The sequence below is a fragment of the Phallusia mammillata genome, chromosome 8, assembly GCF_965637545.1.
Source record: "Phallusia mammillata chromosome 8, kaPhaMamm4.hap1.1, whole genome shotgun sequence".
NCBI classification, from domain to species: Eukaryota; Metazoa; Chordata; class Ascidiacea; order Phlebobranchia; family Ascidiidae; genus Phallusia; species Phallusia mammillata.
Genome location: NC_137259.1, coordinates 10,948,863 through 10,969,533, shown reverse-complemented (window position 1 = coordinate 10,969,533; position 20,671 = coordinate 10,948,863). Strand labels below are relative to the sequence as shown.

The 20,671-nt window shown below is 36.7% G+C and overlaps 1 protein-coding gene across 5 annotated transcripts; it reads right to left on the bottom strand.

The window, feature by feature from the left end:
• Positions 1–47: 47 nt before the first annotated feature.
• On the bottom strand, positions 48–19,921 carry LOC145205430 (fatty-acid amide hydrolase 1-like). 5 transcript variants are annotated; one of them, XM_080078158.1, is made up of 12 exons: positions 12,695–12,982; positions 7,147–7,254; positions 7,000–7,056; positions 5,987–6,133; positions 5,599–5,732; positions 1,757–1,980; positions 1,505–1,653; positions 1,238–1,418; positions 1,034–1,173; positions 760–964; positions 541–686; positions 48–369 (listed from the first exon to the last, which is right to left on the bottom strand). In XM_080078158.1, exons 4-12 carry the CDS (start codon positions 6,089–6,091, stop codon positions 253–255), a joined length of 1,401 nt encoding a protein of 466 aa, XP_079934284.1. In that variant the 5' UTR covers positions 6,092–6,133; positions 7,000–7,056; positions 7,147–7,254; positions 12,695–12,982; the 3' UTR covers positions 48–252. The 5 variants fall into 5 exon arrangements, with proteins under 5 accessions (XP_079934284.1, XP_079934280.1, XP_079934283.1 ...); XM_080078154.1 differs by lacking the exons at positions 7,000–7,056; positions 12,695–12,982 and adding an exon at positions 19,625–19,921; XM_080078157.1 differs by lacking the exon at positions 7,000–7,056 and having other exon boundaries at positions 12,695–12,981.
• Between the last annotated feature and the right edge of the window lie 750 nt (positions 19,922–20,671).

Below are 20,671 nucleotides of genomic sequence, written 5' to 3'. Positions count from 1 at the left end.
CTTGATTTTAAAGTACTGTTTTACTGAAGGAAATTAGTAAACAAACGTGACAATTATGATTTAATTGCATGTAATAATTGCACAGAAAGATTATTGCATACATAAACAAAATTAAATTTAAAAAATTGCCAAAAATATACACACTGGAATAGCAGCTTTTAGACTGAAACAAAAACACAATTTCAATGTTTTTCTGAAACAAACTAAGCCAACTTGTGTATGAAAACTTGGTGGATATACTAAAATCCCAAGTTAGATGTTACCCAATCCCAGCTCTACTTCACGCATAATTTTTAAACACATTTCATCTTGCCATGGCTTGGCCACACACTGAACTCCAACTGGCATTCCAACACTTTGTCTACAAGCCTAAAAATATTGTATTTTTACAAAAATTAAACATGTTGTTTTTGCACTAGACCTGAATACAGGAAGTTATTGTAAATGCAAAAAGGAAGTTATTTCAATGTTTAACAATGCAAAGTACAAAAAATATGCAGTGAATATTACTTCATTCCGTACAACTACAAATGTACTTACATCCTTGACGTTGGCATCCCATGCATCTCCATAATGTCCAGCAAAATCATGTAATTGATCAATATCAGCTTGTGTGACTTTTGTAACTGGCAACACACCGGCAGGGCAATTTACAAGGTTGTAAAGAGCTGTATAACTCATCAGGGCTACATAAAACAACATATTGTTGCCAAAGTCATGTCCGAAATAACAGGTTTGCAAAGCTATTTTATTAACAACCTGTCATGTTTTCATAATGCTTGTAAGGTCCAGCAACAACTGGAAATGGAGGACAAATAATTCCATCCAGTTCTACCTCTTTACTTTCCCACAAATCAAAAAAGTCCTTCTTATACTTTGCTGCTTCACATTCCAACTTCCACAGCCTATCAACAGTACAGGACTCTCCACCATGGAGAAGAAAGTCCTTGGCTATTCTCGGAGACTAAAAATACAAAAGCAAACCTGAAAAAAATTGAAGTAAACCAAAAGAAGTTAAGCATCAGCAACCTACTTTCAGACTAAGGTAAAAAGTAATGATCCATCGGAAAACGGAGGGCATCCTCCACTTTCTATAAAGTGACTTTAGTCTAGGCTCTTCCACCTCACCTTTAAGTCGATTTAGTGTCATTTTGCCTCCATCCCCATAAACAGCTGAGCGAGATGAAAATATAAATATTGCAGTACTATTAGCAATGCTATATTTTAGTTATTTCACCAGCAGTGAATATCCGCATTGCTTCGTCAATTTTAGGCACTTGAAAGGGAATCAATTTGTGGCCAGCTAATTCCAATGCTTGTTTTGCTTTTTTAACAGCTCGTTGCACAGCAGGAATCGGTTTATTATAGCCATCATCAGTGTAAAAACCAATACAAAGTTTTCGTTTTGTAGTGTATACCTTGGGTTAAATTATTTTAAACATGAAAAAAGGTCCCTTGGTACCACTTATACATCTAAAAGGTCCCACTTATATACATACTTTACCTCAGTATTGAACAGCATAGGAGGCACAGAAGGATCCAGTTTAAACATTGTTGGACATAGAAGAGTTTTCATTGCTAGCACTAATGTCTCAACATCTCGTGCCATTGGACCCAAAGTGGCAGAAATGAGGGTTTGGCCAGGAAGACTTCCTGAAAATAATATTATTAATCTATGATGATTTTCCGCTCTGCTGATGGAAATGGCTAAACTACAACCACAGTTAAATCCAAAACTAATCTACATAACATTTACCTTGAAGTCCTTGCTTACTGAGTCTATTCATTGTTGGCTTAAAACCACATATTCCACACATGTGAGCAGGTTGTCGTATACTTCCAGCAATGTCTGTTCCGAACCCTAAAAGGGAACCACCTGCACCAATCAATGACCCTTCACCAGCCGAGGAGCCACCAGGAGTGAAACCAAGTTTATGTGGATTGGAGGTTTCCCCATAAATTGGATTACAACTTGAAAAACTGAAACAAAAATTGGAGAGGCCTATATATAAATTGTCTTTTTATATGTTCTATATCGTATTTATAGATTATCTATTTAAAAAATATGACCTTCCAACATGATTGTTTGTGCAATAAAAAAAGAATTGGTCCCTACACACCTGTATATGCACATTAGTAACAATATCAAAAAGTTTTGAATGTTTTTTGATTTGTAACGACAAATTAAGCACGGCATCAACACAAACTTTAAAAGTTCTACTTCATATTCTGTTTACATGATGATAATTTTATACATAATGACAAAAAATAGTAGAAAAATAAGGGAAAAAATAACTTTTCTGGAAAACCCACATACTTTTACAGATATGACAAAGGTGAATAAAATGTTTGTAACTGTTTTGCATATGTGTCTGTTGATCGGCAGTAGCCTCTCGCAGTGTTGTAGCCAAGCTGATTGACCCTTTAACATAGTTTCAGTTAATTATGGGTCCCCTTCCCTGAAGGGGACACATATTGATTTTACTCAAATTGTTTGTTTGTTTTTCTTTTTTTTTCTTCTTTTTTCTTCTCCCCAAAGTTTGTCCGACTCGTTTTTCCATCAAATCCTTGATGGATTTGCATGAAATTTACACAGATGGTAGATGTAGTTATGTAGATGTGCATCCCACTTTGTTTTTGTTGATAACCCCAGTATTTACCCCGCTAGCCCCCTAAAATGGGTATTTTTTCCCCAAAGTTTGTCCGACTCTTTTTTCCATCAAATGTTTGATGGATTTGGCTGAAATTTACACAGATGGTAGATGTAGTTATGTAGATGTGCATCCCACTTTATTTTTGTTGATAACCCCAGTATTTACCCCGCTAGCCCCCTAAAATGGGTATTTTCCCCCGAAGTTTGTCCGACTCGTTTTTCTATCAAATCCTTGATGGATTTGGATGAAATTTACACAGATGGTAGATGTAGTTATGTAGATGTGCTTCCCACTTCGTTTTTGTTGATAACCCCAGTATTTACCCCGCTAGCCCCCTAAAATGGGTGAGTTTTTAAACAGTGTCAGAATTGGCTGAAATTTGGATAGCTTGTAGAGTATGCCATTTATAGATGTCGATTGGTGTGTTCAACCATGTAGCCCCATCATTTACCCCACAAGCCCCTAAAGTGTAAAACGTATTTGTATGTTACTGGGCACCACAAACGAAAGATTTCTGTTGCTCAATAGTGTTACGAGGGCAAGCAGTTGTATGTTACTCTTTTATGACTTTGTGGATTGCTTGGTGAACGTTAGTTAGGGGGTTGTTAACAGCCCTATGACATCTGAAACATTAACGGTTGTCGCTCAAAACACCTCTAGTGGTCGAAATTTTAAACATTGGCGGATTGGGCTGAAATTTTGCAGTACTATTGATTGAGTCATTGAGATTTCATATTTTTTTAGTTTGAGTGTCTGACCCCATTAGTTACCCCACTAGTCCCGTACAATGGGTCAGTTTTTTAAACAGTGTCGGGATTGGATAAAATTTGGGGTAGTATGTGGACTATGCTATTTGTAGGTTTCAGTTGATGTGTTTTACCTTTAGCCCCAACATTTACTCAACTAGCCCCCTAAAATAAATGAACTTTTAAAAAACATTCTAATTATATGAAATTTTGCAAAGTTTATTAAACATACTCAAATGTTATGTTTTTACATAGTATTATTATTTAAGCCCAGTGCCGATCACTGCGTTTACCTTACAACACCAAACTTTCACATGGTTATCTCTTGAAATGCATTATCTACAACTTTGCATGTGTGGGGACCCATGAGCTTCTGCTTGCAGAAACAACTAAGGTTATAAAAGATAGTGGATGGTATGGGACCCAATATAAAATAAGCATAGGAAATATATCAATGTTTTAAAATAGGTTATAGTGTATATGCAAGGGCAATATGTGCTAAGCCACCCTTCTAGTTCTTTATGTGTAGCAACAACAAGTTTATTTCAATTAAAAACTAGAAGGGTGGCTTAGCACATATTGCCCTTGCATATACACTATAACCTATTTTAAAACATTAATATATTTCCTATGCTTATTTTGTATTGGGTCCCATATTAGCCATCGTCTTTTATAACTTTAGTCGTTTCTGCAGGCAAAAACTCATGGGTCCCCACACATGCAAAGTTGAAAATAATGCAATTCAAGAGATAACCATGAGAAAGTCCGGTGTTGTAAGGTAAAACACAGTGATCGGCACTGGGCTTAAATAATAATACTATGTAGAATATAAACTATAAAATTAGATTCACCCCAAATATTGTTTGAAGTATGTTCTATTTAACGTTTTAAAAAACTGACCCATTTTAGGGGGCTAGTAGGGCAACTAATTGGGTTCGACACACAAACTAAAAAATATATAAAAACCACAATGACTCAATCAATAGTACTGCAAAATTTCAGCCCAATCTGCCAATGTTTAAAATTTCGCCCACTAGAGGTGTTTTGAGCAACAACCGTTCATGTTTCTGACGCCACAGGGCTGTTAACAAGCCCCTAACTGCCATGGCGCAAAAACGACCACCAACGAGCAACATACAACTGCTTGCCCTTGTAACACTATTGCTCCAAAGAAATCTTTCATTTGTGGTGCCCAGTAACATACAAATATGTTTTACATTTTATGGGCTTGTTGGGTAAATGTTAGGACTACAGGGTTGAACACAACAATCGACACCTATAAATGGCATACTATACAAGAAATCCAAATTTCAGCCAATTCTGACACTGTTCAAAAACTCACCCATTTTAGGGGGCTAGCGGGGAAAATACTGGGGTTATCAACAAAAACAAAGTGGGATGCACATCTACATGAATATATCTACCATCTGTGTAAATTTCAGCCAAATCCATCAAACATTTGATGGAAAAACGAGTCGGACAAACTTCGGGGGAAAAACACCCACTTTAGGGGGCTAGCGGGGTAAATACTGGGGTTATCAACAAAAACAAAGTGGGATGCACATCTACATAACTATATCTACCATCTGTGTAAATTTCAGCCAAATCCATCAAGGATTTGATGGAAAAACGAGTCGGACAAACTTTGGGGAGAAGAAAAATGAAAGAAAAAAAAAAAGAAAAAGAAAGAAAAAAAAAGAAAAAACAAACAAACATTTTGAGTAAAATCAATATGTGTCCCCTTCAGGGAAGGGGACCCATAATAAGAAGCCACACAACAAATCAATGTTAACTGAATTAAAGAAATCAACTTGTGTTTAAATGAAGAAGCTATGTTGTGCTGAAGATGCAACAAATCATTCTTAACTGCCATTCACAAACCGAAACATGTTTGTGGTAACCTTTTGTGGTCTGTGAGCCTAGCAGAAACAAACCTTAATAACCTTTTCCCTCAGTTTTAGCGACACACATTTTATCAGTCTATTTAACCACAAAGCTTAACCTGACATGTACAAAACATGAAACTATTTGCAACCTTGCATAGAAACTGAATATTTGCAACCTTGCATAGAAACTGAAAACAAATCGGTGTTAATAGTTTAAACCAGAAGGGTTACCACTAGTTTAAGAAGAACAAATAAACTGATAAAATTACAAAGCAATAGAACAAGCTCAAGATTTAGAAAGAAATCTTGCACCTTAACATTAACTGTGGCAAGTTGGTTTTCACAAAAGGAACTGCACCACAATGTCGCAAAACCTTGACCAACACAGCGTCCTCCAACTCTGGTTTTCCAATATACTGTGAAAGTCCGATAGTGGAATCCATACCCTAAAAAGCAAACTGTAGTTTGGTACTTGAACATTTTCCAGTGGACAAATGGTGATAAACATAAAAATAAACTGTTTCTAACAAGATAACATTATTTTTCCATTTTTAAGACATCTTTCAGTTACGCTCCCAACCAAATTCAAGTGGCTAGCTGAGTTTCAATGACATTTTCAGCTAATATAAAAAAGCATTTAAATTTGTGCAAAAATGCAAAGATGGACTTAAGAGAGGCTTGTGCACCTGACAATACTGACCTGGGTTTTAAAAGATTCCTTTAAACTCACAGGTAAACCAAACAAAGGCATTTCAGATGCATTGGCCTGTTCCAGGGTCTTGAGGTTTTTCTCTGCACTGGACATGACTGATGTAACACAATTGTATTTTTTTGTCACTGCGCAGGCCTGAATCAACAAATGAGAACATAAAATTATTAAAGACTTATGTGAACTTATGCAAAGAACTGGGTAATAACTAAGATATGATTTTTGAGTAAAGTTCAAGTTTTCTGCATAAATTCATGATTAGCTACAAAACAAAGAAAATTGCTATAATTTTTTGGAAACAACATCGGTGTCTTGTTAAAGGTTGTGCTTTAGTGATAAAAGTGATTGCTATAATTTATGAACAATGTATAAATATATGTATAATTGTTGCTGTGGTTTAAGCAAAAGGGTTTCTACACTGAGTTGACCAATCCATTAAATCAGGGGTGTGCATCATTTTTTGTCGGTGGGCCATATAACCCATTTCGGAGATCAGGCGAGGGCCACAAAATTGTTTTCATGTACACAATAAGTTCTAAATTCTTCGAAATCATCAATACATTTATTTTCCATCAAAACATACAGAGTTTTGCTGCAGCCCGCAATACTTTCACAACAAAATAATTGTTTACTAGACAAAGGGAATTATTATGTCACATTCGGAAGTACTTGCAAACTGCTGTATGGCCCACCGATTAGAAAACGCCGGTTTAGCTTATACTTGTTACATATAGTATAGCAACTTTGAATATAAAATGCTTCAAAAGTGCAATAAGATATGATGCAAAAAACATGAAATATAGAAAGATCTGCGGTAAATTGGGTTGGGGGTCCGCAGACTTTAAATTTATAAAAGGGGTCCGGGACTACAAGAAAGTTGGATTAGGTGGTATGCAGCAATGTAAAATGGTTGTTTGGTGATCCGTGATCCGTATAAGGTTGAGAACCACTGTTTTAGACAAATACAGTTGGACACAAAAAAAGGTTCCAACATGTCAACATACCTATGTCCTATGTTGCACCCATGCATTATAAGTCTATATGGGTCAAATGGTAGTCAGCTGAAATATAAAATGCAATATACAAAATTACCTAGTTTTACACATAAACCATTTTTTACATATTTTCCAGAGTGACATGCATGATATTACCTTTAGCAAAAAAGCATCTAGAACACTCTGCAAATCCAGTTCTCCTCGTTGCAAAGCCAAAATGATTTCTTTAGCATCCTTCTCCAAAATGATTGCTGCATCTTGTTCCTGTAACCAAAAATAATAAAGTTGTTTTATAATAAAGTTGTGGCAATGTCATTTAGGACTGAAAGTAGAAGCTACATGAAATTTATACTTTAGCAAATTCACTCCAAGGTTTAATTTAGGTACTATTTCAGTCATCATTTTGAGGCAATTTTTTTTGCCACCAGTACAAGTTTTATCCAACTCAGCATGGAGCATTGATCTCTCATAACTTGTTTATCGCTAATACCAATCTACAAATACCAATGTGAGACCAAGGCCCAAAGCTGTCATTATAAAATTAATCATTTTTCTCGTTTAAATTATTATCAATTACAATCTGCAGTCCTTCTCTTTAATTTGGCAAACAATATTAAAAATTTTTGAGTGAATTATCACACTCTAACTACAAAATGATCCCAAACATCATTTTCCACATGTTATTTTTTCTAATATTTTACAGAAACGTAGAGAAAACGAGAACGGTGGCTTAGCACATTTTGCCATTGCACATACACTATAACCTATTTTGAAATGTTAATATATTCCCTATACCTGATTCAAAATGGATCCCATATTTTCCACTGTCTTTTATAACCCTAGTTGTTTCTGCAGGCAGAAACTCATGGGTCCCCACACACACACAGTTAAAAACAACATTTCAAGAGATAAAAGTTAAAAACAATGCACTTCAAGAGATAATCAGTTAGTTTGGTGTTGTAAGGTAAAACACTGTGATCAGTACTTGGCCAAATAATCATGCTATTAAAAGTAGTGATGCACCGAAGTTTCGGTTTATTAAAAGTAGTGATGCACCGAAGTTTCGGTTTTTCGATGTTTTTTCGAACTTTTTGATTGCATGAAATTAATACCCAAACTTTCATTTTCGCCAATACGAAACATCATAAATTAACTATTTGTTGTATCTATAAAATACTTGCCACATTGTCTGCGAATTATTACAAGTTTAATGAAACTTTCGCATTGTGAAAGGGATTTTGGCTTGTCATAATTGAGTTCACTTGCATCAACTACACACGGTTCAGTTAAAAACACCCATAAGAAATGCGGTTTTAGGTTCGGCCTGATTCGGCCGAAATTATTCGGCCTCGTGGCAGAATATTCGGTTTCGGCCCGAACCTTTTTAGGCGGGTTCGGTGCATCACTAATTAAAAGTACAAACTACGCAAATTCACATATTGTGTGAAGTTTGTCCTATTTAATGTTCTATTTTATAGGAAATAAGGGGTAAATAGTGGCTTGTGCGGCAAATATTAAAGCTATACAGTGAAACTTAACAGATTACACCTATTAATGGCACATTTTACAAGCTATACAAATTTCCGCCAATATCGACACTGTTTAAGAAACTCAACCATTTTAAGGGTCTAGAGGGGTAAATATTGGGGCTACAGGGTTAAACACAACAATTGACACCTATAAATGACAATTTCTACAAGCTGTCCAAATTTCATTCAAATCCGACACTGTTTAAAAAACTCACCCATTTTAGGGGGTTAATGGGGTAACTGATGGGATGCTACACCCAAAAGTATAAAATATAAAACCACAACTAGAATAGTGGTTTTCCTATATATTGCCAGTTTATATATACTACATCATATTTAACGATGTATCACATATACCATTTATTATATTTATAATGGATATATATTTGGCACCTACATTTCATTGGGGCCCTATCTTTTTCCTGGCACTTTATAACATAATTGTTTCTGCAAGCATAATCTAATGGACATATATGCATATGCGATTTGGTAACAGTAAAAATAGGGCACAATCATTGTTAGATATTTACCAATTTACTATAAACACATCATTTGATCTACACATATGATTGTTTTTGCAAGCAAAAACCTATGGGTCCCCACACGCGCGTTTGTGTGGATTTATGGTAAACAAACATCCTGGTTATTTTTAGATTCTTAAGGAAAAACTTAACCAACTTTAGCCTAACCCAGTTTTTTTGTATTCTTTTTGCATCATTATTGTCATATAATTACAAAAAAAATAGTAAATAAGAAACAGGAAAAATACTTTTAATTTAATCTCATGCTTTGACCTTGATATTGTCGTTCAAGGTCAGTTTTTAAACACAATTTTCCAAAACTGAAAATGTGCTTGATAACTTAATAAAACGACATAGCATAGCTGCGCAAAAACAGCTGATTTCTAAGCACCAACACAACTGTCTCGTAAAACGTCCGTCCAGACGTCAAGCTGAGCACTCCCGCTGCATTCACACGCCTTAATCGTAAACAAGTGAATTACTACCTTGAGAGTTGAGACTTCTATCTGACTGACAGTGTACACACATTGTGGGCTGTAAAAGTAACTATTTGGGCGATTAAAGGCAAATCTTTAAATACTAAATGAATAACCTACTGCAAACAATTGTTTAACATTTCAGCACATTAGGGCTTGTATTTCCGGCCTAAAACTTATTTTTGGGGGGTTTAAGGGGCAAAAATGGGTGAATACAATAAAAAGTTACAAAATTCTTTAGAGTAGCTTACATTGCACCAACCAACAAAGCATGAAACCCTCAGATTATGTACTTGGGTCAGTACAGCCATTTTTAATTTTTTTTGTATTGGGGGCCTGTGGGTGAACCACTGGGTCGTCTGGGGTCAAACTTCAGGAGGATCAAATTCGGAACAATAACTAACACCTGTGCAAATTTGAATAAATTTAAGGCACTCTTTCTTGACCAAATGCATTTAACAAACCAGCGTTAGACAGAAATGAATATTTTGGGGTTTAGGGGGTAAAAATGGGTAAATCTTTTATTAAGGTACAAAAAAAATTTGAAATACCTTATATTGCACCAAACAACAATGCATATAACTCCTTAATGAAGTACTTTAGCAAGTATAGCCGTTTTAAAAATTTCATGTTTTGGGGGGCTGTGGGTGAACCGGGGGATCAAACGGGGTCAAAATTCACATGGACCCTCTTTAGACCAATATCTATAATGTGGGTAAATTTGAAAAAGTTTGAACCATTCTTTCTTGACCAAAACGTGGGAACAAATCCGCGTTAGACAGAAAAAAAGAAAAAAAAATATAGACAAAAACAAAATGTGTGTCCCCTTCAGGGAAGGGGACCCATAATGACCCTGACCCCATAATTATCAGTTATTTTTTTAGGGAATGGGTCTATATGGCTGGAAACACATGTTGCTGTGCATTTTTTAATCTCTATGTTACAAAAATGTCAGTAATTTGTTCAATTAAATTGATTTTGCACCTTCATTGGGTTTACTGCATAGGGAAAAAAATATTTGACCATTTGAAATTGACTAAAAATTATTTAGATTTTTAAAAGTTTTGAATAAACAATAATTGTTTAATAACAGCCCTAGTCAAACAACATTTGCTTATTTGTTGCATTGCATCATTTCTTTTTACTCAATCCACCCTCCCTTGTTTTATCAGATGTAGTTTACGCCAAAAAAATTATTTTACACTTTAAAACTGAAAAGGTCATTTTTTAAATGCATACATAATCTATAACATGTACATACATTTGCAACACTGTCTTTATGGTAGTAGCATTGCCTGTTTCTGCTCTCTGTTTAATAATAATCAGGGTTGTTTCAAAGTAGATGTAACAGCAGGGGTGTAAAAGTGTGTGTGTGCGCGACCTTAATTTGTAGCCACAATTATATGTGGTTTATATTTTTCTAATTTTTGTCAGAATAATAATCAAGTTCTGATGTGGTGACACAGCTAGCAGAAAAACAGAGATTAGGCACTTATCTACAAAAATTATTTTCGCGAAAAACACGCTTTGATCAAGGCACGACCGAATTACGTTAGTCGCATACTGAACTGTTTAATTTTTGAGGCACTATTGCGATGCTGTGCTAACTGTGTAAAACGTGCAATCATCAATTGACATGACGTAACTGTCATCAATTGAAGTTGTGGTTTCCATGCTCTCTTTTATAACCTAAAAAGAAAACTAGAAGGGTGGCTTAGCACATATTGCCCCTGCATATACACTATAACCTATTTTAAAACATAAATATATTTCATAGGCTTATTTTGTATTGGGTCCCATATTAGTCACTGTCTTTTATAACCTTAGTCGTTTCTGCAGGCAAAAACTCATGGGTCCCCACACATGCAAAGTTGAAAATAATGAGATAACCATGAGAAAGTCGGGTGTTGTAAGGTAAAACACAGTGACCGGCACTGGGCTTAAATAATAATGCTATGTAGAATACGAACTATAAAATTAGATTCACCCCAGATATTGTTTGAAGTATGTCCTATTTAACATTTTAAAAAACTGACACATTTTAGGGGGCTAGTAGGGTAACTAATTGGGTTCGACACAAACATTAAAAAATATATAAAAATCGCAATGACTCAATCAATAGTACTGCAAAATTTCAGCCCAATCTGCCAATGTTTAAAATTTCGACCACTAGAGGAGTTTTGAGCAACAACCGTTAATGTTTCTGATGTCATAGGGCTGTTGACAAGCCCCTAACTGCCATGACGCAAAAACGACCACCAAGCAACCCACCAACGAGCAACATACAACTGGTTGCCCTTGTAACACTATTGCGCCAAAGAAATCTTTCGTTTGTGGTGCCCAGTAACATACAAATACGTTTTACACTTTAGGGGCTTGTGGGGTAAATGTTAGGACTACAGGGTTGAACACAACAATCGACACCTATAAATGGCATACTATACAAGAAATCCAAATTTCAGCCAATTCTGACACTGTTTGAAAACTCACCCATTTTAGGGGGCTAGCGGGGTAAATACTGGGGCTATCAACAAAAACAAATGCACATCTACATGAATATATCTACCATCTGTGTAAATTTCAGCCAAATTCATCAAACATTTGATGGAAAAACGAGTCGGACAAACTTTGGGTAAAAACACCCATTTTAGGGGGCTAGCGGGGTAAATACTGGGGTTATCAACAAAAACAAAGTGGGATGCACATCTACATAACTATATCTACAATCTGTGTAAATTTCAGCCAAATCCATCAAACATTTGATGGAAAAACGAGTCGGACAAACTTTGGGAAGAAAAAAAAAGAAGAAAAAAACAGAAAAACAAACAAAAACAATTCGAGTAAAATCAATATGTGTCCCCTTCAGGGAAGGGGACCCATAATTAACTCTCATAAAAAGCATTCTTGTCACGCATGGTAATCGTCGTGGGTATGGTGCAGTCGCACATGTGTGTTTCAAAAAGAATTGGCAACGCACATGTCACTAATGCCGACAAACATTTACAACGGATTTGTAGCTATTAGATTTGTAGCGGCACAATAATTTGGCAAAAAAAGTTTTCCACAATAAATTAGCTAAGGTCATAATTTCCAATATTCGTATGATGCGTCGTACAACACAGATCAACGCATGGAGATGTAGTTAGGATTGGCATGATAATACTGTTTTGCTACTCACCCTAAACTTAGGTGGCGTCGAAACACAACATGCTTCACTCTGCCATTTCTGCAACTAATTTTGCAAACAGTCACTTTATGCGAACTTTTGACTCAGTTGCCGTTGCAACCATAGGCGCCGACTTTAATTTTCACGGGTATGCACTATATTACGTCACAAAATTCAAAATTAATTTCCTGTCGCTACATATGATGAGACTACGTTAAAGCTTGCAGTATATAAGTTAACACACCATAGTTCCACTGCCAGGCCCTTCTGCTAATGTTGCAATTCAACGCATGTTGTGCGCGGTAACGCAGTAACATTACAAAAAAAACGGGACACACTTGCCGAAATTACGGGGAGGTGGAACAATAAAGATAAAAAAACCACCTTACGTCGCAACCGAACCTTAGTGACGTAACAATAAGCGCCAACACCTTCGTTTTTTGCTTTTTTTCCACCCTTTAATGTTCAAATTCCAATGCTTCTTGAAGACGTTACAATTGCAATAATTGTAATGAATGCGAATAATTCATGGGTTGTGAACAATAACCGCAATTGAAATCAATTGTGTATGTTACGTTTGGTTCGTGTTAAGAAAGCATATACCGCATTCCTAAGGTTGGTCTAAATCTCGGGTATGCGGCAAACCCGATGTTTTCGTCCGGGTATGCATGGCATACCCGGCATACCCGTGTTCGGCGCCTATGGTTGCAACACAATCTCTGCGCTAGGTTTGGACGTTTGTTGTTTGTATCTAAAAACATATGAGACGATATGAAAAAACGATTTGCCGATTCAGAAATTTTAATGACGATAGGTCAGGTGTCGGATTAAAAACTGGATAGTGGGCAAACCGCAATTTCAAAACCTCTGCCATGATGTTATCGAAGCGCAGTACTCCACAACCTGCCGCCATATGCGTACTCGGAGACGAATAGTGCAGGCGCGAAACTGTATATGGAAGTATATGTGTTGGCGGTTATGCTGCTGATTTATTCTTTTTTTCAGCACAAAAATGGTACAAATAGATTTTGCAGGACGACTAAGGAGATCTCAGAAGCAATATGTGACAGACTTTTTGTATGCTAATGTGTGCAAACAATGTCAAATATTCAGGCAACACACACCTTAACAATTTAGATCAGTGGTTGCAAACCTGGGGTTCGCGGACCCCGAAGGAGTCCGTGAGATGGTTTCAGGGGGTCCGTGGAGGTAAACAATTGTAGTAGCATTAACAACAGTACAATATTTTTAAGTTCTCAAAGCGTTTTTACAATCCTGCATCTGAGTGCAAACTGTTTATCAAACCCTTGGATCCGGAAAACTTGTAATTGTTACCTTCATTGTGACATCACAACACACATTAACAATAGAACTTATTGTGCTTTGTTTCAAATATTGTACACCAGAAAATTTATCTCTTCGTTGCATTGACTGCTACAGTACAGAACTTTATTGAGATTGAGGGACTGTGAAGGTTGATCTAATTTCTGTCCTGATAAGTATAATAATGTATAATGCAGGAAACAAAAAAGCATAACAAGACTAAATTGCGTTGGGGGTCTGCGGACCTATAAAATTTATAAAAGGGGTCCGTGACTACAAAAAGGTTGGGAACCACTGATTTAGATAGTGGCGTCATTAACAATTGAGACCAATCACCAAACTGTTCAGTTTAATCTATGGATTGTGTATAAACTTTTAGCCAAAAGCAAATGGGATATTGTAAGATATATCAAAATTCTTCAAATCATTAGATTATAAACAAAAACATTGATACATTTGGTGGCCATTTGGAAAATAGGAACCTGTGATATAGCTATTAATAGCGAAATGGTTGTGCATTAGGTGGAAAGACACACATACACAAAAACTATGTGCAACTAAAATCTTCTGTGCTCTACCTAATTCTGAAAAACATTTGCACCCCTGTGTTACAGTTAGGGATGTTCAAAGTAGAATAGCTGGGTATTCTAGAATAATTGTTTCGAATCTAGAATATCGAATCCAATTCTTATATTATTTTTGACTGTACAATCATTAATCTTGACAACAACTAAAGTAGACTAGTTTAATACATTATAAAACACATTTATCATTATTAACTAACATCTCTGTAAATTTGAATAAATTTGAAGAACTCTTTCTTGACCAAACGCAGTCTCACAAACCAGCGTTAGACAGAAAAAAGAAAAAAAATACGGACAAAAACAATATGTGTCCCCTTCAGGGAAGGGGACCCATAACTACCTGCGACTTTGCAACACAAAACGTAAACTTTGCAGAGTTTACTCACTACATTTTTATGTTTGACCAAATCGTCATATGTTTGGGGTTCCTTCACTGTTATTGTGATATTAACAGACAATCCCATGCTTCAAATCGCTGCCTAACGCCATGACCGTTAAACGTTTTTTATTGCCAAAGTCGGAAAACAATTAGATGCTGGTAAGACGTTGCAAAAAGTCGCCCGTACGTCGTTTAATGGCAAAATGATAACTTTAGTAATAGATCAAAACCATCAACAGCATGCCTTAAACTGACGATCACTGTTTGCCTTTTTAACTTTAATACACTAAAACCAAAAGACTGTAAATCCTTGGTTAAACAGAATCAGTCGGTTTTAAATGAAGGAATATATATTTCGCCTATGTGGCATCATCAGTTCCTGTAACCGAAATACAATACGATATAAAAATGATTGCTGAAACAAACACGATAAAATAAATAAAAGCAGTAAAACACTAAAACAAGATTTTACTGTTTCAAACTGTCAACGCTGTCTGAGCCAACCTCAAACACAAACAGAACAAGCGAAAACTCCGGGCACTGAATCAAGGGAGAAAAAAATGAAAATACAGATAAGAAAAGTAGGGCAGGCACGCGCATGCAGGGATAAACCAACGGTGGTGGGTGCCGATGGAATTTCTAACGTATTCGAGGCAGGACCATTTCTTGAATATTGATTGTCGGGACAGCACGCAATATGTGGATGCCGTAAAAAAGTGGAAAGAAGCTCAAATAGAGCTGAACAAATAGGACGTCGCATTATCATAACGGCTGCAGACGTCGTTGCCCTGTACCCAAGCCTTCCGAGGTCACTGATCAAAGATGCAGTTTCTGAAGCGCTTTCAGAACAGACGAACTTCAGCAGCAAGGGACAGAATCAACTACTGCACCTAATAATATTCACCATTGACAATGTAGTTACCAAGTATGATGTAAAGTATTACACACAAACCGAGGGAATAATAACCGGAGACAACCATTCGGTATCTTTAGCTAATGTAGCCCTTCACTACATTATAAAGAGCGCAAAAGGCATATTACAGCAAGCACTAATTTTTAAAAGGTTCATTGATGATATTATTTGGGTTGCAAGCGGACCTGCTTCAAATAGACAGATACAGGCGGCACTGACTACGGGACTGGAGATATACAATCTTCAACTGACGTTTCGCAGCCTCTGCACTGCAAAGAAAGATGATCAGGTGGAATTTCTGGAAGTGCTGCATGTATGTTTTCCCCAAAATCCTTTCGGTTTTATTTTGACTGATTTCGTTAAGCCAACTGCAATCAATCGCCTTTTTTTACACGGAACATCACACCACCCACTCAGCATATTTAAGTCCATTGTTGTTGGGGAGGCAAGGCGATTGCGGAGACTTAACGAAACTGACGAGCTCTATAATACCAGCCTGGAAAGACTGCAGCAGAAATGTTTGCGATCGCATTTTCCGAAAAATCTAGTAATGCACAACCTTAAAGTTGCCAAAACCTGGACCTGGGACAGCACAACGGCAACAGAGTCAAAAAAGTCAAAAAAGAACAACACCACAAGACTTGTCTGGCCAACGGCTTTTCCTAAGTCGCTACAGATTTCAGGAAAAGAAAGGAACCTGCAACCCAATGTTTGCGTGGTTTACAAACGGCCAGTTACACTGGGAGGATTACTGACAAACTACAGGCGCATTGCGTGTGAGGAGCGTAAATCAAGCACAGCAGGAAGATCCCATCCATGTCAACACTGCGGCCTTTGTGGGCATTACGGCAACTATAAATCAATGGTGCCCAATACTACCACAATTAATACACCCGCTGGAGAAATGCGTCTCAAACAAACCCTTTGTTGCCGCGATTACATTATTTATGTGGCTAAATGCATAAAATGCAATGCTTGTTATGTTGGCCAAACAAAGAACCCATTTGCTGTACGGTGTCGCGGACACAGAGCGGTGTGGAAAACTTTCAATTTCAAGGAAAAAAATGACAAAGCAGCCTTATTACGGCATTACGCCAGCAACCACACTGATATTTTAAAACAGAAACCCGACATCGCTACATGTTTCTACATTACTTTTGTTGAAAGACCTAATAAAGAAAATTTAGACTTGTGCGAGGCCAAATGGCAGAAAATATTGGACGCTACAATCAATATTCAAGAAATGGTCCTGCCTCGAATACGTTAGAAATTCCATCGGCACCCACCACCGTTGGTTTATCCCTGCATGCGCGTGCCTGCCCTACTTTTCTTATCTGTATTTTCATTTTTTTTCTCCCTTGATTCAGTGCCCGGAGTTTTCGCTTGTTCTGTTTGTGTTTGAGGTTGGCTCAGACAGCGTTGACAGTTTGAAACAGTAAAATCTTGTTTTAGTGTTTTACTGCTTTTATTTATTTTATCGTGTTTGTTTCAGCAATCCTTTTTATATCGTATTGTATTTCGGTTACAGGAACTGATGATGCCACATAGGCGAAATATATATTCCTTCATTTAAAACCGACTGATTCTGTTTAACCAAGGATTTACAGTCTTTTGGTTTTAGTCATTTAGTGTATTAAAGTCGTTTAATGGCATAAACGTAATGACGTGATCAGATGCGTAACAAGTGCGCTAATCGTTAATTATGCTTCCAATGCACAACTGTCGTTACGGCTTTGTTATAGGGACTCGTGACTTGGCGTTAAGGCGTTGTATAGCGCTCCCTGATTTGACGGCGACGAGTCACTTGCCGCCTTTTGCAACTGGTACAATGACCGTGCGTCGACGTAAAAACGTAACGCATGTGTTTACATTTTTACCAACGGCGAGAGCACACATTTATATCGGTTCCAATTACCCGATATAAACGGCAAAAATGGATTCGATATTCTACTTTGAACATCCCTAGTTACAGTATGTTGAACACTAAGAAACCTTCATGTGAGTCTCATTTTAATGTAATTACACACAAGCTTGTTTGTAATAAACTTGTTTACAAAGAGATTTTACAACGCACAGCCATACCGCAACATGTCACACACGCCTTAGAGACGCTGTCTATAAAGTAATACCAATATTTTATTGCTGAATATTTGAGGAAAAACTTTGCTGAGCGACTTTCCCATAGAAATCTACAATACAGTTGATCAAAATATTTGTTTAAATTCATCTCAATTACCTAGCGTTATTGTTTTAACAACTGAGATGTGACAATTTAAAAACCATTGTGATTAATCAGATTGCATTTAATGGACATATTTTCCTAGTAAATGATAGACATTCACTAAACCTCCCCGATTAACCTGTTTTTCACATTGTATTGTAAATTGTAATGACAAAATTTAAATTGTCACAAATTTTCACCTCAGTTGCCCTTTACCCAATATGCAAAATATGGCCGTTCCCGACGATTTCGTGGGCATGCAAGACAAATAAGTCCCACAAGCATGTGCACCACTATTAGGTCTGTGTGAAAAAAACAAGTTCAATGGGTGCAAAGCAATTAATTGTTGTTGACGAAAACTTTCAGCTCGCAGTCAATAAAAAATGACTCAAACAATTTTTTTTAGGAAACATGTAACATTTTCTTTTAAGCCTGCAACATTACCCTAGGGCAGAGGCCTCCAACTCAAAGTTTGTCCAAGGCCCATTTTCGAATCGCCTTGAAGTCGTGGGCCACATGTGCGCTTAGATGTCAAAATGCTTTCAAAGACCTTGATACTGCATGTTACACCACACTATTAACACTCTAGGCCAGCTCTTTCCAAACCAAAGTTTTGGGTTCTTCAGTGGCCAAAGGCGCTATTTTCATTGACCTCCAAATGGTTATGTCTTTACAATCCTACTTGCGTGTTCAAGGTTTTTTTTTAAGTAACAGTGAAAGCAATTGTTTGTGCATAATTTATGTGTATCATATCCTACATTTGTGTGTGATGTCACAAACCACAAAGCTGTAGTGGTAAAACTAAAAATTAATTTCAGCAGCGTAAGATTTCGTTTTGCTAAAGCGTTTAATTTATCTTGGACCGCAAGTTCAATTTGCTTCTTATGAAAATGAAATGGTTTGGAAACCACTATCCTAGGCTTTTGAAACAATCTATGCGGCCTACTAAAGTGTCAATAAAATGTTGGTTGCTCCTCATAAATTTGAACGTTCCTCATCCATAAGCTAAACCTATACAGTAAACTCAAGTAACTAAATGGATTCTGAAGTTTACGCTTGATGATCAGACTAAGTTCACATTATTTCATCATAATTGTGTATCACACAAGGTTGAATTTTTTTAACGTACCGATATATGGATGTGAGTTATAGTTTGATTACTTTTCCTTTGTTGAACACTCAACGGGTGAGTAAAACAAAAAAGTTGGTCATATTTAACAAGATATTAATATTTGCTAATGACCCCGCAGGCCACAGAAAATTGACTCACAGGCCGCGTGTTGGAGACCCCTGCCAGCCGCCAGGGCATTAAAGCTTAACCCCATGATGGAGGACATCACAACAATCTGCAATCAATGTGTTGTATTTTGTTCACCTTGATGCAACAAACACAGTAACACATTATAGTAGTTTGGCACTAAAACACATTAACAGTCTGCTGGACTCTCTGGTTATTCTGTTTAATAATTTGATCATCAGTTCAGTAGAAACAAAATAAAGTTTCTACATTTAATTTATTTACCTTATCATGTAGTTGCTTTAAACATTTGTCAATCACATCATCCTCTTTCATCTTTTTTTGCCTTATCTTTGATTGCAAGCGCTGATATTTCAACCATCGTAAGATTAAAATGCTTGTCCCGCCAACTAAAAATGCACTGATGCAAGATGCCCTTATAGATCTTATTCCATATAATGTGGCAACTTCAGACATGTTGGTTCAGGTAGAAAAACTGAGCTATTAAAAATAATAATCTTAGTCAGTCCCACACTCACAAAAAACACAGTTCATCTTTTTTCTGGTCTGCCCCTGGTTTGTTTATTTCGCTGCGCAAAAGTCATTCAACCATGAAATGCTTGTTTGCTCAACCAAAAACACGTTTAAATTTAAGTCCGTGAATAAATCTGACACACAATATAGTTAATATAAAGTGAATGAAGTATCTAAAATAAAATGACCTTATTATACTTAAAATTTTTGACCATACACTGCGCAACACCCTAGTTTGTCATTTACTCCTCAGCAGAGTATTAACGCGATGCGCAGGCAACGTTTGCGTCGAAAAATAGGCATGAAAAGCTGTGAGTGATGCACCGTCAGTGCCGGTCTGCCGAATTAAGGGTCTGTTGTCACATTTTATAAGTGGCCCGAAAATCAGGGTTGCCAACTAAAAAATTAGAATTCGTCTTTTTTTAACGATTTCTGCAATCTTTAATTCATCTGGAAAAACAGAGCTATTAAGATAAATAATTATTAGTTTAGAAAATAATTATTCTGAAAACATGACTAAATTTCTACTGGTTTTAAAGTGGCCTGGATTTTTGACTGGCCTGTAGGCACGTGCCTAGGCCTACTTTGCCTAATGGTTAATCCAGCACTGTGCACCGTGCCCTCCTCTGAAGGTTTGAGTCATAACCGAATACGCAGGCAGAAGCCGACAATTTCGGCCAAAACCTATGTAAAGACTACATATGGCCGAACCCATAAGCTACCTCCTAATACAAGGATGTTTTCAGCTGCACCTTCCAAAAGAAGTTCATTACCCTTAATGTCTGTCGAAACTTTGGT